Below are 14485 nucleotides of genomic sequence, written 5' to 3'. Positions count from 1 at the left end.
TCGCTGTGGATAAGCGCATCATAAATGCCTCAAATGAAAATGTAGATAACTGTCACACGCTGTATGAGCATGAAATATGAGGCTTTTAACAATGTTTTTTAAAAATGTCATGTCATTCTCAGGAAACATTAAAAGGCGGGTGGATGGCAGAGGCACTCTGGAGGAGGAACACAGCAGAGGAAATGAAAAAAAAGGAGCATGACTCAATTTAACAATCCCTACATGCTGTTCCTTTGGTCTAGGACTGTGGAATCAATATTTATGAATGTGAACTCTTTTCAAAGGCAGAGAAACCAGAGAGCAAAACCTTCGAGTTGTGATGTCATAGAGAGGTAAAAATCTGTTGTTGCTCCATAGAGAATGAACAGGGGGAAGATGGGAAAGATGAGAAAAAGAGGAAGAGAAGAGAAAAAGAGATATTTTTGGGGGGATAAGAGGATATTTTCAGGTTCAGAACTGACAATATTACTATAAATTAAAGAGAATTTCCATACGAAAACTCAAACGAACGTACTGTGTGTCTATAAATTAAGTTTCTCATTCATTCCCTATGGAGCAGCCCCTGCAATTTTCTGTCAGTATCACAAGTTTCGAGTCTTAGATGTCTGGTTTCTGGTTTTTGGGAGAGAGTCTCATCTATATTCTGGACTCTCCTAGACGATGGGAACAACATTTACAGGCTCTTAGCGCCGAGTCTCCCTCCTCTTCTGAAACAAACCCTCTGATCGTTTGAGAAAGAGGTGCGACGACGTGACATCTCCTCTCGTCCTTCATCTTTATTCCAGACAATGTGTTTATTTGGCTCCTGCAGCATGACACATTTCCAGCAGTGCCTGTGTTGCCATGGTTTAGCCGAGCATCAAACCATGGAAACAGTAATCAGGGGGCCACAGCGGTCTGATCGATTTCAAAAGGGAGCGAATGATATTAATTTTTGACAAAGGGAAGAACGGCATTGGCACAGCGCTTCGCTTTCCAGTATCTGGGGAGGTTTCTCTGGAGGGGATGCCAAGAAGAGTCGGGGTGGTTTGGGTGTTTCTTTGCGTTCAGGAACATGGAGGCCAACCTGACCCGGATAAATTTGACAAGTCAGGTACACACTGCAAAAAAATCTCCATCTTAACAAGTCATTTAGTCTATTACTGAGTCCTAAATTGGTAATTTTCTTAAAATAAGTGAAAAAATCTGCCAATGGAGTTAGATAATTTCCCTTGTTTCCAATGCAAATCAACTTGTTTGAAGAATTTAGTAGAATCAAGAGTCATTTTCTTGACAGCAGTGCAGTGATCTACCTTATTCTGACTGGTTTCAACAGACTGACACTCATTTCTAGAAAACTCCTGAAACAAGTGAAGCTGCATTGGAAACAAGTGGAGTTATCTCTCCTCACTGCACAATATTTCTCTTGGTTTAAGAACAATAAGATTTGAAGGCTGACTATGAGACTAAATGACTTGTTATAATTGACTTTTTTTGCAGTATATTTGGAAAATTTGGTTGCAAAATAAGATCTCCAGCATTTGAAAAAAAAGTGACACTGACCCGTAAAAAAAGACTGATGGCACCAAAATAAAACAAATTATGGTTGTTTTTTTTAAAGGACAGCAGGTATCTTAAGCCCTTAGTTGATGGAATAATAACATTTTGATATACTGGCTCTCCTATATTTCAAAGATATCGAATAATGAACTTCTGGTAAGGCTTTTCTTTTTAAATCCAAAGCAGATATACTGTGTTTTGGAACAGAACTCAACATTTTTTAAAGACTATAGGCCAGTGGTTCTCAACGTGGGGTCCGGGGACCACCAGGGGTCCTTGAGGGGGTTCCAGGGGGTCCCCAGCAAATTGATGAATTGTTAAACTTCAGCGTTATTTCATTTACCAGAAGTTAACACAATTAGAGAATGTAGAAGAATGACTGTTCTGATCATAGTTTCTCTGTTATCTCTCTACCTACAATACAGATAGTCATGGGATTCTGGACAAAATCATATCTAACAGTAAAAAATATTCTCAGATTTGGGTTTGAGAGACAAAATCTCATCAAATGGGGGTCTGTGGCCCTGATCTGAACTAAATTAGGGGTCCTTGATATGAAAAAGGTTGAGAATCACTACTATAGGCTACATCATATATACTGTATTCCCTAATGCAAAAGTGAAAAAGTCTACAAGCTGTAACGCAAGCGGCCGACCGCTTCAGAGTGACGACAGCCTCATTATAGTGCAGTACGCACGCTGAGCTTTGCACATAAATATATAATCCTCCTTAAGGACAAAGACATAGAGGAAGCAGGAACGCATCTCATTAGGTTACAGTTTATACAGCCTGCTTTTAAATAACTGACATTTTCCCCATTTTTTGTTGTTTTTTTCCACTGATTAATTAAGTTGACAAGCTGCATGCCTCTAATGCCTTCACACAGCACAGCCATCAGTTCACATCTGTGAATGTGCAGCGTTCACAAGATGTTTTTATCCCCTCAAAGCTCCCGACCAATCAGACGGCAGAAAATACCACACCAGATCCCAGTAATGATAAAAGAAATGTCAGCACTCTCTTCATATTATTCATGAAAATATGTATGGGGGCAGCAGCGTTTCACACCATCACATTAACACAGAAAATGTTTTTAGTTACATTATTTTAAAGCAAACTCCTAAGAGTGACTTGAGTGACAGGTGCGTAGGACAAAAATCCCACACACTGTCTGCACTTGCATAACACTTTATTGCGATGTTTCGGTCAACAGAAATATCGCAATAAAGTTTCTTTCTCAGTAACATTAGTTGGTAATATTGACCACTGTAAATGAGTATGAAATCACCATTAAGGAAAATGAGAGCCTGTGATTCGTTCATGAGATAAACATTAAGGAAAATGAGAGCCTGTGATTTGTTTAGAAAATGAGAGCCTGTGATTTGTTTAGAAAATGAGAACCTGTGATTCGTTTAGAAAATGAGAACCTGTGATTCGTTCATGAGATCAACATTAAAGAAAATGAGAACCTGTGATTAGTTCATGAGATCGACATTAAAGAAAATGAGAGCCTGTGATTCGTTCATGAGATCGACATTAAAGAAAATGAGAGCCTGTGATTCGTTCATGAGATCGACATTAAAGAAAATGAGAGCCTGTGATTCGTTCATGAGATCGACATTAAAGAAAATGAGAGCCTGTGATTCGTTTAGAAAATGAGAGCCTGTGATTCGTTCATGAGATCGACATTAAAGAAAATGAGAGCCTGTGATTCGTTCATGAGATAAACATTAAGGAAAATGAGAGCTTGTGATTTGTTTAGAAAATGAGAGCCTGTGATTTGTTTAGAAAATGAGAGCCTGTGATTCGTTTAGAAAATGAGAGCCTGTGATTCGTTCATGAGATCGACATTAAAGAAAATGAGAGCCTGTGATTCGTTCATGAGATCGACATTAAAGAAAATGAGAGCCTGTGATTCGTTTATGAGATCGACATTAAAGAAAATGAGAGCCTGTGATTCGTTTATGAGATAAACATTAAAGAAAATGAGAGCCTGTGATTCGTTTAGAAAATGAGAGCCTGTGATTCGTTCATGAGATCGACATGAAAGAAAATGAGAGCCTGTGATTCGTTAATGAGATCGACATTAAAGAAAATGAGAACCATTTCTTGTCCTTCCCAGTAAGTTTTCATTTTTTTTTAGGGACACAAATGAGATCAACATGAAATAAAATGAGAACCTGTGATTCATTTATGAGATCACAATTAAAGAAAATGAGAACCTGGATTTGGTTCCCAGCCATGATGTTTCCATCCCCAAGGAAAAGGGTCATAACCTCATGGTGCCATAGACCTTTTTATTAACTGTTTTTTTTTTTCAGTTTTCACAACAGCAGCAGTGCTTTGCGCTCCGGTTTGAGGCGGACTTCGTCCTACGGAGCAAAGCGGTTACAGTGCATCGCTTATGTGTGCAGAAGCGTTGTACAGCAGAAGCTAACCTGGATGAAATGCAACGTCCGTCCGATTGATACAGCCATCGGATGAGCTTCACATTGAGCCGATCAATACTGTACACAAAAGAGGCTATTCATCACAGAAGTGTAATCGGCAGAATGGGTATGTCCATTGAAATCAAGATTCTCAAAAAAAAAAACGGTAATTTGGCTGGAAAGCTGAAGACGGAGAGCGTTTTTAGATCGCGCTGACATGGAAATGAGCGTCGGTTGTCAGAAGCTGGTGTTTCCATGACATGTCCATAGTCCGATGAGCGTTCAGGTTTCAGACGCTCATTTACATGTCAGGGTAAAAGTCTCTGGCGGCCATCTTCCATGTACTGACAGTACTCACCACGCTGCACCAGGAAACGCCCTCCTTCTATCCTCCATAACTCTGCTGTTTCTTTTACAGAGAGTCCTTCTGCTTCCACTGCTGCCACAACTCCTGTCTGCAGCCATGTTGCGGCAGCCATTTTGTGTCCTTTTGTGTCCAATAAGTTTTCAGTTTTGTTTTTTGTTTTTTTGTTTTTTGTTTTTTTTTGGGACACAAAACGTCAGAAGTTCAAAGTGTCCCATGGTCAGTTCTCCACTTCTACTGTGCTACTGAATCCATGGGTTAAGCGTTTATCAATTCAGTTGAACTTAAAATCAAAATTTACAGGGTTCCTACACACTCATCACATTCTGAGTTTTCCTTTACTATTATGGCACAGTTTCCAGGACCAATATGTGTCAGTGTCTTTGTTTTTGTTTATTCTATTTTTTTTTGCATCTGATCTGAACGTCCCAGGTCTTGTTTTGGGAAGCAGCAAACCACTGACTTGGGTTTTATTCAGTCAGGAAATGCGTTACTTGGCTTATTATTTCTTCCAGCAGCAGCCAAGCTTGACATTTAACATGTTCTCAAGACTGGTTGAGAAAGATTAAATCAGATTACCATTACATTTCCCAACGTTTTAGGCCATATATCATCTTCCATAACTTTCCCAGGTTTGCCATGACCGTAGGAACCCTGTATTAGCCCTGTTCCCATTAGAACGCAATACATTTGAATGGCTATTTGTTCAGCCTGATATGAAATGAAACATCAAAGCTAGTCTTAACAATTGAGAGCGCGTCATTAACAAGAGGCCTGGTGAAGAGGGTTGGTGTTTTACGGTATTGGCTCTTCATTCTTTCAGAGATGAGATCATTTTGCACTATTTTACAGTATGATACCCAAGCTGCCACGTTTTGACTGAGCAAAACTCAAGCTCATTAGCAAAATAAGGTAAAAATCACGCTGATGTCGACAACGCATACAGATTCGTACATTTACGCTCATTTCGGAGCCCGGATTGAAGTAAACATCAGTCACAACAAGAACAAAAATAAAAAGATTACATACACTGACCACAAGATAAAATAAATTTTGTATCTTTTTTCCCAAACTGAAATCATGCTCATCTCCACCTGGGCCAGGCACATCTGAGGAACGAAACAAAACTGTTGTAGGCACCAGTGTTTCCCCTTATTGAGTCAGGAAAGGAAACAAACAAACAAAAAAAATCCTTATTCTTATTTTTTGCCCTCGGTGGGGGGATGGTAGCTTAGTCCTAAGCTGTTTGTGCTTACTAGCCAACAGATGTTGACTGTCAAACTTGTATGGCAACATGAGTGTGCAGGCTGCGGTCCGGTCCGGTCCGGTCCGGTCCGGTGCAGCGTCCGGGGCTATGGGCTTTCTCCAGAGAACCAAGTCAGTGTGCAGACTATCAACGGCAAAGCAGTCTCAGTGCTTCCTCCCTCCTGCTCCTCACACCCCCCTCCTGCCATTTCTCCTCGCACCCACAGCAGGCTATTTAAAAATCCAATGGTTATGGAATGACAGCCATTCATTAAGCAGAGCCGGAGATATTAGAGTGTGCAGCCTAAATTGCACCCTTATGCAATGGCAGTGACAGGTCAATACATTTTCACACTCCTCTGCGCCAATTTATCAGGTGGAAACCCCATTGTGTGGCCACATCATCATAAACAATATGGATTTAGGTGATGTTGCCCTTGGGCATAACTGGAGAAATCAAAGTATTTGTGCTGCACCATGGATTTGATTGAATTCTGGCATTGTACTGTAGGCCAAAAGCTGCTGGAAGGTCGGACATGGGGGAGTGAGAGAGGGGGGTAGGAGAGATATTATGGCTGATAATCATAGTTCATGCCCTGCAACATCTAAATCGTATCAGTTTGTGGAAAGCTTGCTTGAAGTCCTCGTTGGACATGGTGTAAATGATGGGGTTGATTAAGGAGTTGAGGTAACCCAACCAGGTGAAAATGTCAAATAGCTCCGGGTGGAAGCAGGACTCGCAGACAGGCACTAGTAACGTGTAAATGAAAAACGGCAGCCAGCATATGATGTAGGCTCCGAGGATTATTCCCAAAGTTTTGGTCGCCTTCCTCTCCCGGGCGGCGGAGATCCGCTTCTTCTCCAGCAGCGCGTCGGACACGGTGACTTTCACCTGGCTCACGTTCGCGGACGAGATGGTGTCGCAGGAGGAGGCGTCGTTCGTCCCGTAGTTTAGGGAAGTGGTGGACGCCACCGAGCCGGGCGAGTTGGTGATCAGGTGCGCCGAGGTGAGTCTTTTCCCCGGTTTGTTGGGCGACTGCTTCAGGATGCGCTTTCGGGCTTCCACGTAAATCCTCCCGTACAGCGCGATGAGCAGCAGCGTGGGGATGTAGAAAGCGCCGAAAGTGGAGTAGATGGTGTAGAAAATGTGATCGGTGTTCACGTTGCAGCTGGTCACCTCCTCGGCTTTCACCTGGCGCCAGAAGAAAGGCGGCAGGGAGATGGAGATGGCGATCACCCAGGCGGTGGCGATCATCCCGGCCGCGCGCGCCGGGGTGCGCTTCTTGGAGTACTCCACCGCGTCCGTTATGGCCCAGTAGCGGTCCAGCGCAATTACGCACAGGTGGAGGATGGATGCGGTGCAGCACGTTATATCCGACGACAGCCAAATATCGCACACGACCTGCCCCAAAGTCCACGTCTGACTCACCGTGTACAGCGCGCTTATGGGCATCACCAAAATGGACACGAGGAGGTCCGTGACGGCCAGGGAGGCGATCAGAAAGTTTGCCGGAGTGTGTAATTTTCGGGATTGGTAGATGGTGGCGATGACAAAAGCGTTGGATAGCGTCGTGGCGAAAGTTATGAGGGACAAGGTGACGGCGAGACCCGCCTGGAAAGCCAGGTTAGTGTCCTTCTCCTCTGCTTTCGACGTGAAATTGACATGCGTGTCGTTGGTGGAGATGTTCAACAACTCTCCGTAGATGACAGGCGTTGGTTTGAGCTGACCGGCATTCTCCATCCCTCCACCTTCCCTTATTAGATCCGCCTGTCATTTAGCTCAAGAGTAAGCCCGGAGATCCCTCTAAAAACACTCAGATACTCATCCATACCTCGCGTTTCTTGTCTTTTTCTTTTTACCCGAAATAAAAGCAGCTCCATCTCCACCGGTGCCCGTCGGAAGCGCAGTAGTTATCCAACATCAGAACACAGATGTTGCCGTAAAGATAATTTTTTTGCCTCCTCTTCTTCATCTTACTCACTTCAGCCGCGGCATTGCTATTTTTTCAACTTAAACAGACAGAGATAAAAAAATAAAATAAAATGACGCGCAAAACGGCATCTCCATCATCCACCGTTCGCTTGCAGTGATATAATAATCATTTCCCGGTCATGTGAAACGTCCCAGGCCGGAGCAGAAATGAAAATAGACACTTGTGTGTGTTTTAATCCGCTCTCTGAAGCTCAGCGGGCTGCGCGGCTCTTCACAACTTCAGAGCCGCTGAAGCCTGACTCCTGGTTTTATACTGGCAACGCAGAGCGCTGATACCAGTTATCTCTCTCTCTCTCTCTCTCTCTCTCTCTCTCTCTCTCACACACACACACACACACACACACACACTCACTTTCACAGTCACACTCATACACACACACACACACACACACACTCTCTCTCTCGCTCACTGTCTCTCTCCCTCCCTTTTTCCTTTCTCTCTCTACCTCCCCTACTACAAATATCTCTTTCTCACTCTCGTCACTCCCTCTATTTCCACCCTCTCTCTCTCTCTCTCTCTGTCTCTCTCTCTCTCTCACACACACACACACACACACTCTCTCTCTCTCTCTCTTGCTGTCTCGCTCCCTCCCTTTTTCCTTTCTCTCTCTCTCTACCTCCCCTACTACAAATATCTTTCTCACTCTTGTCACTCCCTCTATTTCCACCCTCTCTCTCTCTCTCTCTCTCTCTCTCTCTCTCTCACACACACACACCCTCTCTCTCTCTCTCTCGCTCACTGTCTCTCTCTCCCTCCCCTTTTCTTTCTCTCTTTCTCTACCTCCCCTACTACAAATATATCATTCTCTCTCTCCCTCTATTTCCTCTCTCTCTCTCTCACACACACTCACACACACACACACACACACACACACTCTCTCTCTCATATACAAACACACCCTCTCTCTCCCTTCCTTTTTCTTTCTCTCTCTCTCTTCCTCCCCTACTACAAATATCCCTTTATCTCGCTCTCTACCTACTTCCTCTCTCTTCCTCTATTTCCTCTCGCTCTCTCTCCCTCCATTTCCTCTCTCTCTCTCTAGTACACTAGTATCTCTCCCTCTCCATCTAACTTCCCCTTTCTCTCCCTCCTTCCCCAGCTAGAAATCTCTCTCTCACTCTCTTTCTCTCCCTTTCTAACACCTCTCTCTCCCTCTCTCTCTCTCTCTCTCTCTACCTCCCAGGCCTACTGGAAATTTCTATTTCCCTCCCTCCCTCTCTCTCTCCCTCCCCCTCCCTTTATCTATCTCCCTCTGTGTCTGCCACTCTCTCCCTCTTTACATCTAACTTGCCTCTCTCTCTCTATCTCTCTCCCTCCTTTTCTTTGCTCTCCCTATCTCTCTCTGTACCTCCTCTACTAGAAAGCTCTCTCTCTCTCTCTCTCTCTCTGAAGTACTTTCATATAGGCCCGCTACTGGGTCATAATGCCCGAGGGTTTCGTCTAGAGAGAGGCTAACTAGGGCTATTATTTCTGACACAGACTAATGAATGAAGCCTGGTGTGAGCAGCAGCTTCAGCACCATGGATAGCTCCCTGACCTGAAAAGATCAACTCGGGCTTAATTGTGAAAGTGAGCGCAGGGCACAGAAACACAGACTGAGCTGCACACAAAGCACCAAGAGTTTACGTTAATAATTTTTGTTGAGGGGTTGGAGGTTAGAGAGGCAGCGTGGGAAATTACCGCCGGCCACCTGGCAAATGCTGCTGTTTTTGTTGCTTTTTCGCTGCGGCTGATAAATCCCAAGTGTTTCCCATACAATTTACAATTTACAATTTCCGATTTGGCAGACGCTTTTATCTAAAGCGATGTACACATGAGACCACATGAGATCATGTTAATATCTGGGCAGCCCATAAAGTAAACAACTAAATTAAAAGCAGTTACAAAAGGTCCGAAAGAATGAGACTGGGGATACAATTCGCGGCTGAAATGAGGTTTCTCTGCAGGGTGTCTGGTGTCAGTCTTCATAGCAGAGGTGGGGACTCAAGCCACAATTTTAATTGCTTGAGACTTGACTTGATGCATGAAGAGAAGACTTGAGACTTGGCTTGACTTGGGTTCTGGTGACTTGGGACTTGGCTTTGACTTGTACTTTGATGACTTGAAAAGGTTTCTAAAGTCTTGACTTGAGATCTTGTGTTTGTGTAAATGACTCAGATTGAAAGTGATGAGATTTGTTTCAGCAGACGACTGAATTTAAATTCTGTTTTCTGAATTTGTATGGAATGATTGAATGTATTGAAGTTGAAACTGATTATAGAAATCAAACTCATGATGCTCTTACCAAGTTTTTATCCTATTAAAACCTTATTGCATTGAAAAGTCCTAGATATTTAGTTTTCTTTAAGATATTAAATTGATACTGGACTCTTGATTTGTTCTGACTTGACTTGCTGTTCTACATTTAGACTTGAGACTTGACATTAATGACATGGCTTGACTTGGACTTGACTTGACTACATTTAGACTTAGGACTTGACTTGAGACTTGTGCCTCAAGACTTGAGACTGACTTGGGACTCGAGCGAAGTTGACTTGGTCACAACTCTGCCCCCCACCCACCCACCCACCCTCCGGCTTTGGAAGTGTACTAGTCTCAACAGACTGGCAGGAGAACTTCGGGGCAGAGCCAGGATGCACTGGATGGACTACATCCCCCAGTATGCCTGGGGGATGTAGTGCTGCTTGCTTTGTGGCACAAAACAGAGAGAGGACGCTGTTCTTCCATCTCGAGCGGAGGTAAAGTTTCCCAGACTTTCCTGCTACAGTAGATGGTGGAAGGAGTGAAGCACCAATAGCGAAATCACTTCTGGCATGTTTATCCTCTTCAGTAAAGACAAAGAGAAAACCTCTTTGGGGCAGGAACCGATGGGGTTTGTGGGTAATGTGGTCTTAAATTTGAGAAACAGTAGCACTGGTGTGAGGTAGAGGCTACCAATCATCTCGACCATGGTCTCTTTTGTTTACAGTAATTATATCAAGGTATCACAATTAATTTGATAATGTTGATGTTTAACAATGCTACACATTTTAGCGCCTTTAATGACTGCAACTACCACATATTTTTGGCTGTAAAATAAAAAAGGGGAATTGCATTTTTAATCAAGTTTACATACAACAGTCCTTCTTCAATTTTTCTGTGAAGAACCCAAATTGTGTTGTTTGGTTTGGGCTTAGGCCCAGACTGAGTGGAAATGTAGAAGTGATGGACAACACATCCAAAAGAAAGTTAACACTGCTTGCACTTCATCCTGTCATGAAGCCAGAGAACAATATTTGGTCTGGACTCTAGTTTCTGGCAGGCAGCTGTCAGACTGTGAACATTACTGGCTCTGTATTTCAATTTACAATTTCCCATTTGGCAGACGCTTTTATCCAAAGAGACGCACACATGAGATTTTAATACAACACAAGCAAGGATCTAGTCAGGAGCAAGGATCTAGTCAGGTATACTAGTCAGTATTTCAAATAAAATCCATTTTTTGATTGAACATCCTCGACAACAACAGTGGTATTTTTAAAGTCATGTGATTTTGTAATATATGACATTGCAGATGTAGATATTTCAGATGTAGATCAGTTTTATAAACTTTACTCAACAAAAAATATATTCTGTTGATGGAAGCTTTGCTGTTGTTCGACTTCTTCTGATGTGAAATAGCTTGTAAAACTAGATTTTCAAAGAAGCTTCCCCTCAAAATAGATGCACATTAGACCTCAGACCCCCACTTGGTAAGATATTACCTGAGGGAGCTCCATTTCAGAATTTTTATTATCACATATTATTTAGTAGCCCATAGAACTGGACACTGTTTATACTGTAGGTGAAGAGATAACAGTGGGGAGAGTTAAATCTCATTCCTATATCATTCTTTTACTGTTCTTTCTTCAAATAAACTGTGAATAAACTGTAAAGCTGTACAAATTCTCATTGACGACCCCCTTTAAAGGACCCCACTTTGGGAACCACGGGTCTTCTCTATCAGTCACATCTGGCAGGTAAAGTACTGTAAGTGGCTGGTAAATCTAGGAAATCACAAGCCACTTTGGCCGGTACACATAAATGTTACCTGCCCTGATGAAAAATAAAGCAAAACTACTTGAATTTGATAATGGATCAAAGAATATGACAGCCTGTCACTGCTCAGTACCAGCCAGTGATTTTTTTCAGCCTTGCTGCAGTCAGGCAGGTTTGAAACTCTTATAGCTTGAGGATTCTTGAAAATGTCATCAGGAAACTTTCAAAAGGTTAACAATTCCTATGCAAATTTTGCCAATTTTCAACAAATTGGGCTACTATCACACACGGAAAAAGGCAAATGCAAAAATGGCCTTTTGCCTGTCTGTCTGTCAGCTGAAGATCCCTCCCTAACAAGAAATCACCATAATATTCCTATAATGCTCCTACAGGGACTCATAGTGTCTGTGGTACTCAATAATGAGTTTACAGTGACCTTATCATACCTTATGGTATTTTTATCTCCTGTGGTATCGTAAAATACCTATGATATCCCCATAGCAACTTAAAGTGTCTCCGTGGGACTCAATAGTGAGTTTTTAAAGACCTTATTGTAGCCTACTTAACGGTATTTTTTTTTTCATTTTTATTTTTTAAATCTCCCATGGTGTCACGGTTGTATTTATAGTTTGCTGTGTTAATTAGATAGGCCAATATCCTGCTAAAATTCATTATAGCCTAATAGATAATACTTAATTATTTTTCACAAGGGGGTATTCATTAACTCAAGAACAAATTCAATAAAATATTGAATCCTCTTCCCAGATGAGCCCTCTTGCTGTTAAATATTTTCCATCATAAATGTTAACTGCGGTTAATTGTCGGTCAGGGAGCTGAATTTGTCCTACTTGTGGTAAGTAAAATGGATTGACTGTTGGAGTGAGTGTCACAACTATATTATCCAAAAATCTGTCTTTGTTTAATGTTACCTTGCGTATTGACAAACGCACATAAGTAGAGGGACATAACTTTGACGAATCATTAGGGTCTTATGGTAAATTCGGCATATAAAAAAAAATCCACCAAGCAGACGCACACACACACACACACACACACACACCGCGGGGTATTTCGGCGGAAGAAGATTGGAAGGAGTAAGAGGAGAACCAATTTAAAAAGTTGAGATTTTATTTAAATAAGTGCTGCTGCTTGGTGAATTCGGTGTATGCCGAATTGAAGAGCGGCTCCAATTCATTTGGGAAAGGTGGTGAACCATGTTCTTTCAGGTAAGTACTTCTATTGACGAGCAAAGCGACATTTGACTGAGAAATGGAGTTTGGTGGATTATATTGTATCTTGGGATGGAGAAGTCAGTTTGGTGCCTTACTCGCCGTTCCTCAAAAATTCTGGGAAAAGGAAAATAGTTTTAAAAGATAGATTGCTAGTTTGCGTCTACTGTATAAAGTGTGATTTTGTAGCAGGTTACTAAAAACACAACATTGTACATCGCACACAAGAACGTTGTATTTTTGTTCCCTTCATAGCGAGCTGCTGAGTCCCGCCCTTCTGCTTGTTTAAGACTAGCTAAAGTTAGCACGATTAACGTACACTATTTAACGTTAGTGATTTCATTCAAGCTCACAAGACACGGTCAGTCGTGCAACGAGGAAGTTTGCCACGCTTATATTAAAATCTAACGTTAACTAGGTCTGACTGATAGGGCCTCTTCCCCGCGTTAGTTAACAATTTAGCTAGCTAACTAGTAACTACATGATAGTAACGTTACAAGAGTAACGTAAATCGACTTGACGTTAGCGTTACCAACCGGACCGGTGATGATGGATGGTGAAGCTGAGGAGAATGAACCCCAAACAACAAAAAGTAAGAGCAAAGTAAACATTACAGCCCTACAAAAAGCATATTCATTTGATTAACAATTAACCAACAATGTGAAAGTGGCTCTAAAACAATGTCGTTACACTTTGTAACCCGCGTTTATTTTTCGCGTGATGAACAATTTATCAATACAGCCTCAGAGTCGAGAAGATGTCGATTATCGGACGGGTAACTTTAGCTAAGCTGGATGTTTAACAAGTCTGGTATCGTTTTTGAAGCAACGAGATTGCTTATCCCGTCTTCCATGGCTATTATTTGACAAGATGGGGACTTTGGTTATAGCATTACCACTCATACATCCCATGACCCGGGAAAACACAAGTAATTGTCCAGCGCTAGCTTGAGCAGATGCACCTGTCCAATTTCGGGGAAGCAGAGAGCAAACTGACTTTTGTACTCCGAAATATGTATGTATCGTCACATAAATGGGATATAATGTTATATTTATTGGTTAACCTGTATAAATACTGTGGTACTGTGTACTTGTTGAGGGGAGTGGAAAAATAAAGAGGCAAGTCGGACAGGGATATGTCCCATAATGAACGCATTTAAGCTAGCTAGTGGCAGCTAGGCTAACTAACCTAACGGACCTGGCAGCTTCATTCAGCAAAACATTAAACGTTTAGTCAAATTAGCAAATTTTCCACTGATGTGTGTTTCTTATAACTATAAATAAGATGTTGGTGTGTTTGCAGGTTATGTAATGTTATGATGGGAAGCTAAAGGTGTAGGACATGGGTTTTATTCACTTTTAGGCCAGTAGGAGTATTTAAATTTCAAAATTAATCACAAATAACAAGTTTTCCACTTGCTGAATATACTCTATATACTATTTATTCATGAATATAATTCATTAAAGTCATTAATCATATCTGCATGTCTTTAGCCAACATTTGAACCCTTGGAGGTGATGTTGATTAACTTAATCCAGTGGGAAATGACAACCAGCCACCAACCAAATACACACAAACTGTGGCTGTGAATAGTAAGTGAGTTTGTCAGGTAAAAATAAACAACAAAATATTATTTGGAGGGCCTTCTCTAATTCTAAACATCCAGTT

At 42.0% G+C, this 14485-nt stretch overlaps 1 protein-coding gene across 1 annotated transcript; it reads right to left on the bottom strand.

Annotated features, from left to right (window-relative positions):
• Positions 1-6166: 6166 nt before the first annotated feature.
• Positions 6167-7318, bottom strand: LOC139654639 (5-hydroxytryptamine receptor 1B-like). The gene has a single exon (XM_071531760.1). It carries the CDS (start codon positions 7316-7318, stop codon positions 6167-6169), a length of 1152 nt encoding a protein of 383 aa, XP_071387861.1.
• Positions 7319-14485: the final 7167 nt, after the last annotated feature.

The sequence above is a fragment of the Centroberyx affinis genome, unplaced genomic scaffold (assembly GCF_046629955.1).
Source record: "Centroberyx affinis isolate AG114_WGS23_722 - 3 ecotype Tasmania unplaced genomic scaffold, CSIRO-AGI_Caff_v1 ptg002127l_1, whole genome shotgun sequence".
Taxonomy (NCBI): Eukaryota; Metazoa; Chordata; class Actinopteri; order Beryciformes; family Berycidae; genus Centroberyx; species Centroberyx affinis.
Note: the sequence above shows the minus strand (reverse complement) of the source record. Positions and strands in the feature narration are given on the sequence as shown.

Excerpts from the sequence above, each read along its gene's own strand:
- LOC139654639 (XM_071531760.1), bottom strand. The coding sequence starts at position 7,318 with ATGGAGAATGCCGGTCAGCTCAAACCAACGCCTGTCATCTACGGAGAG.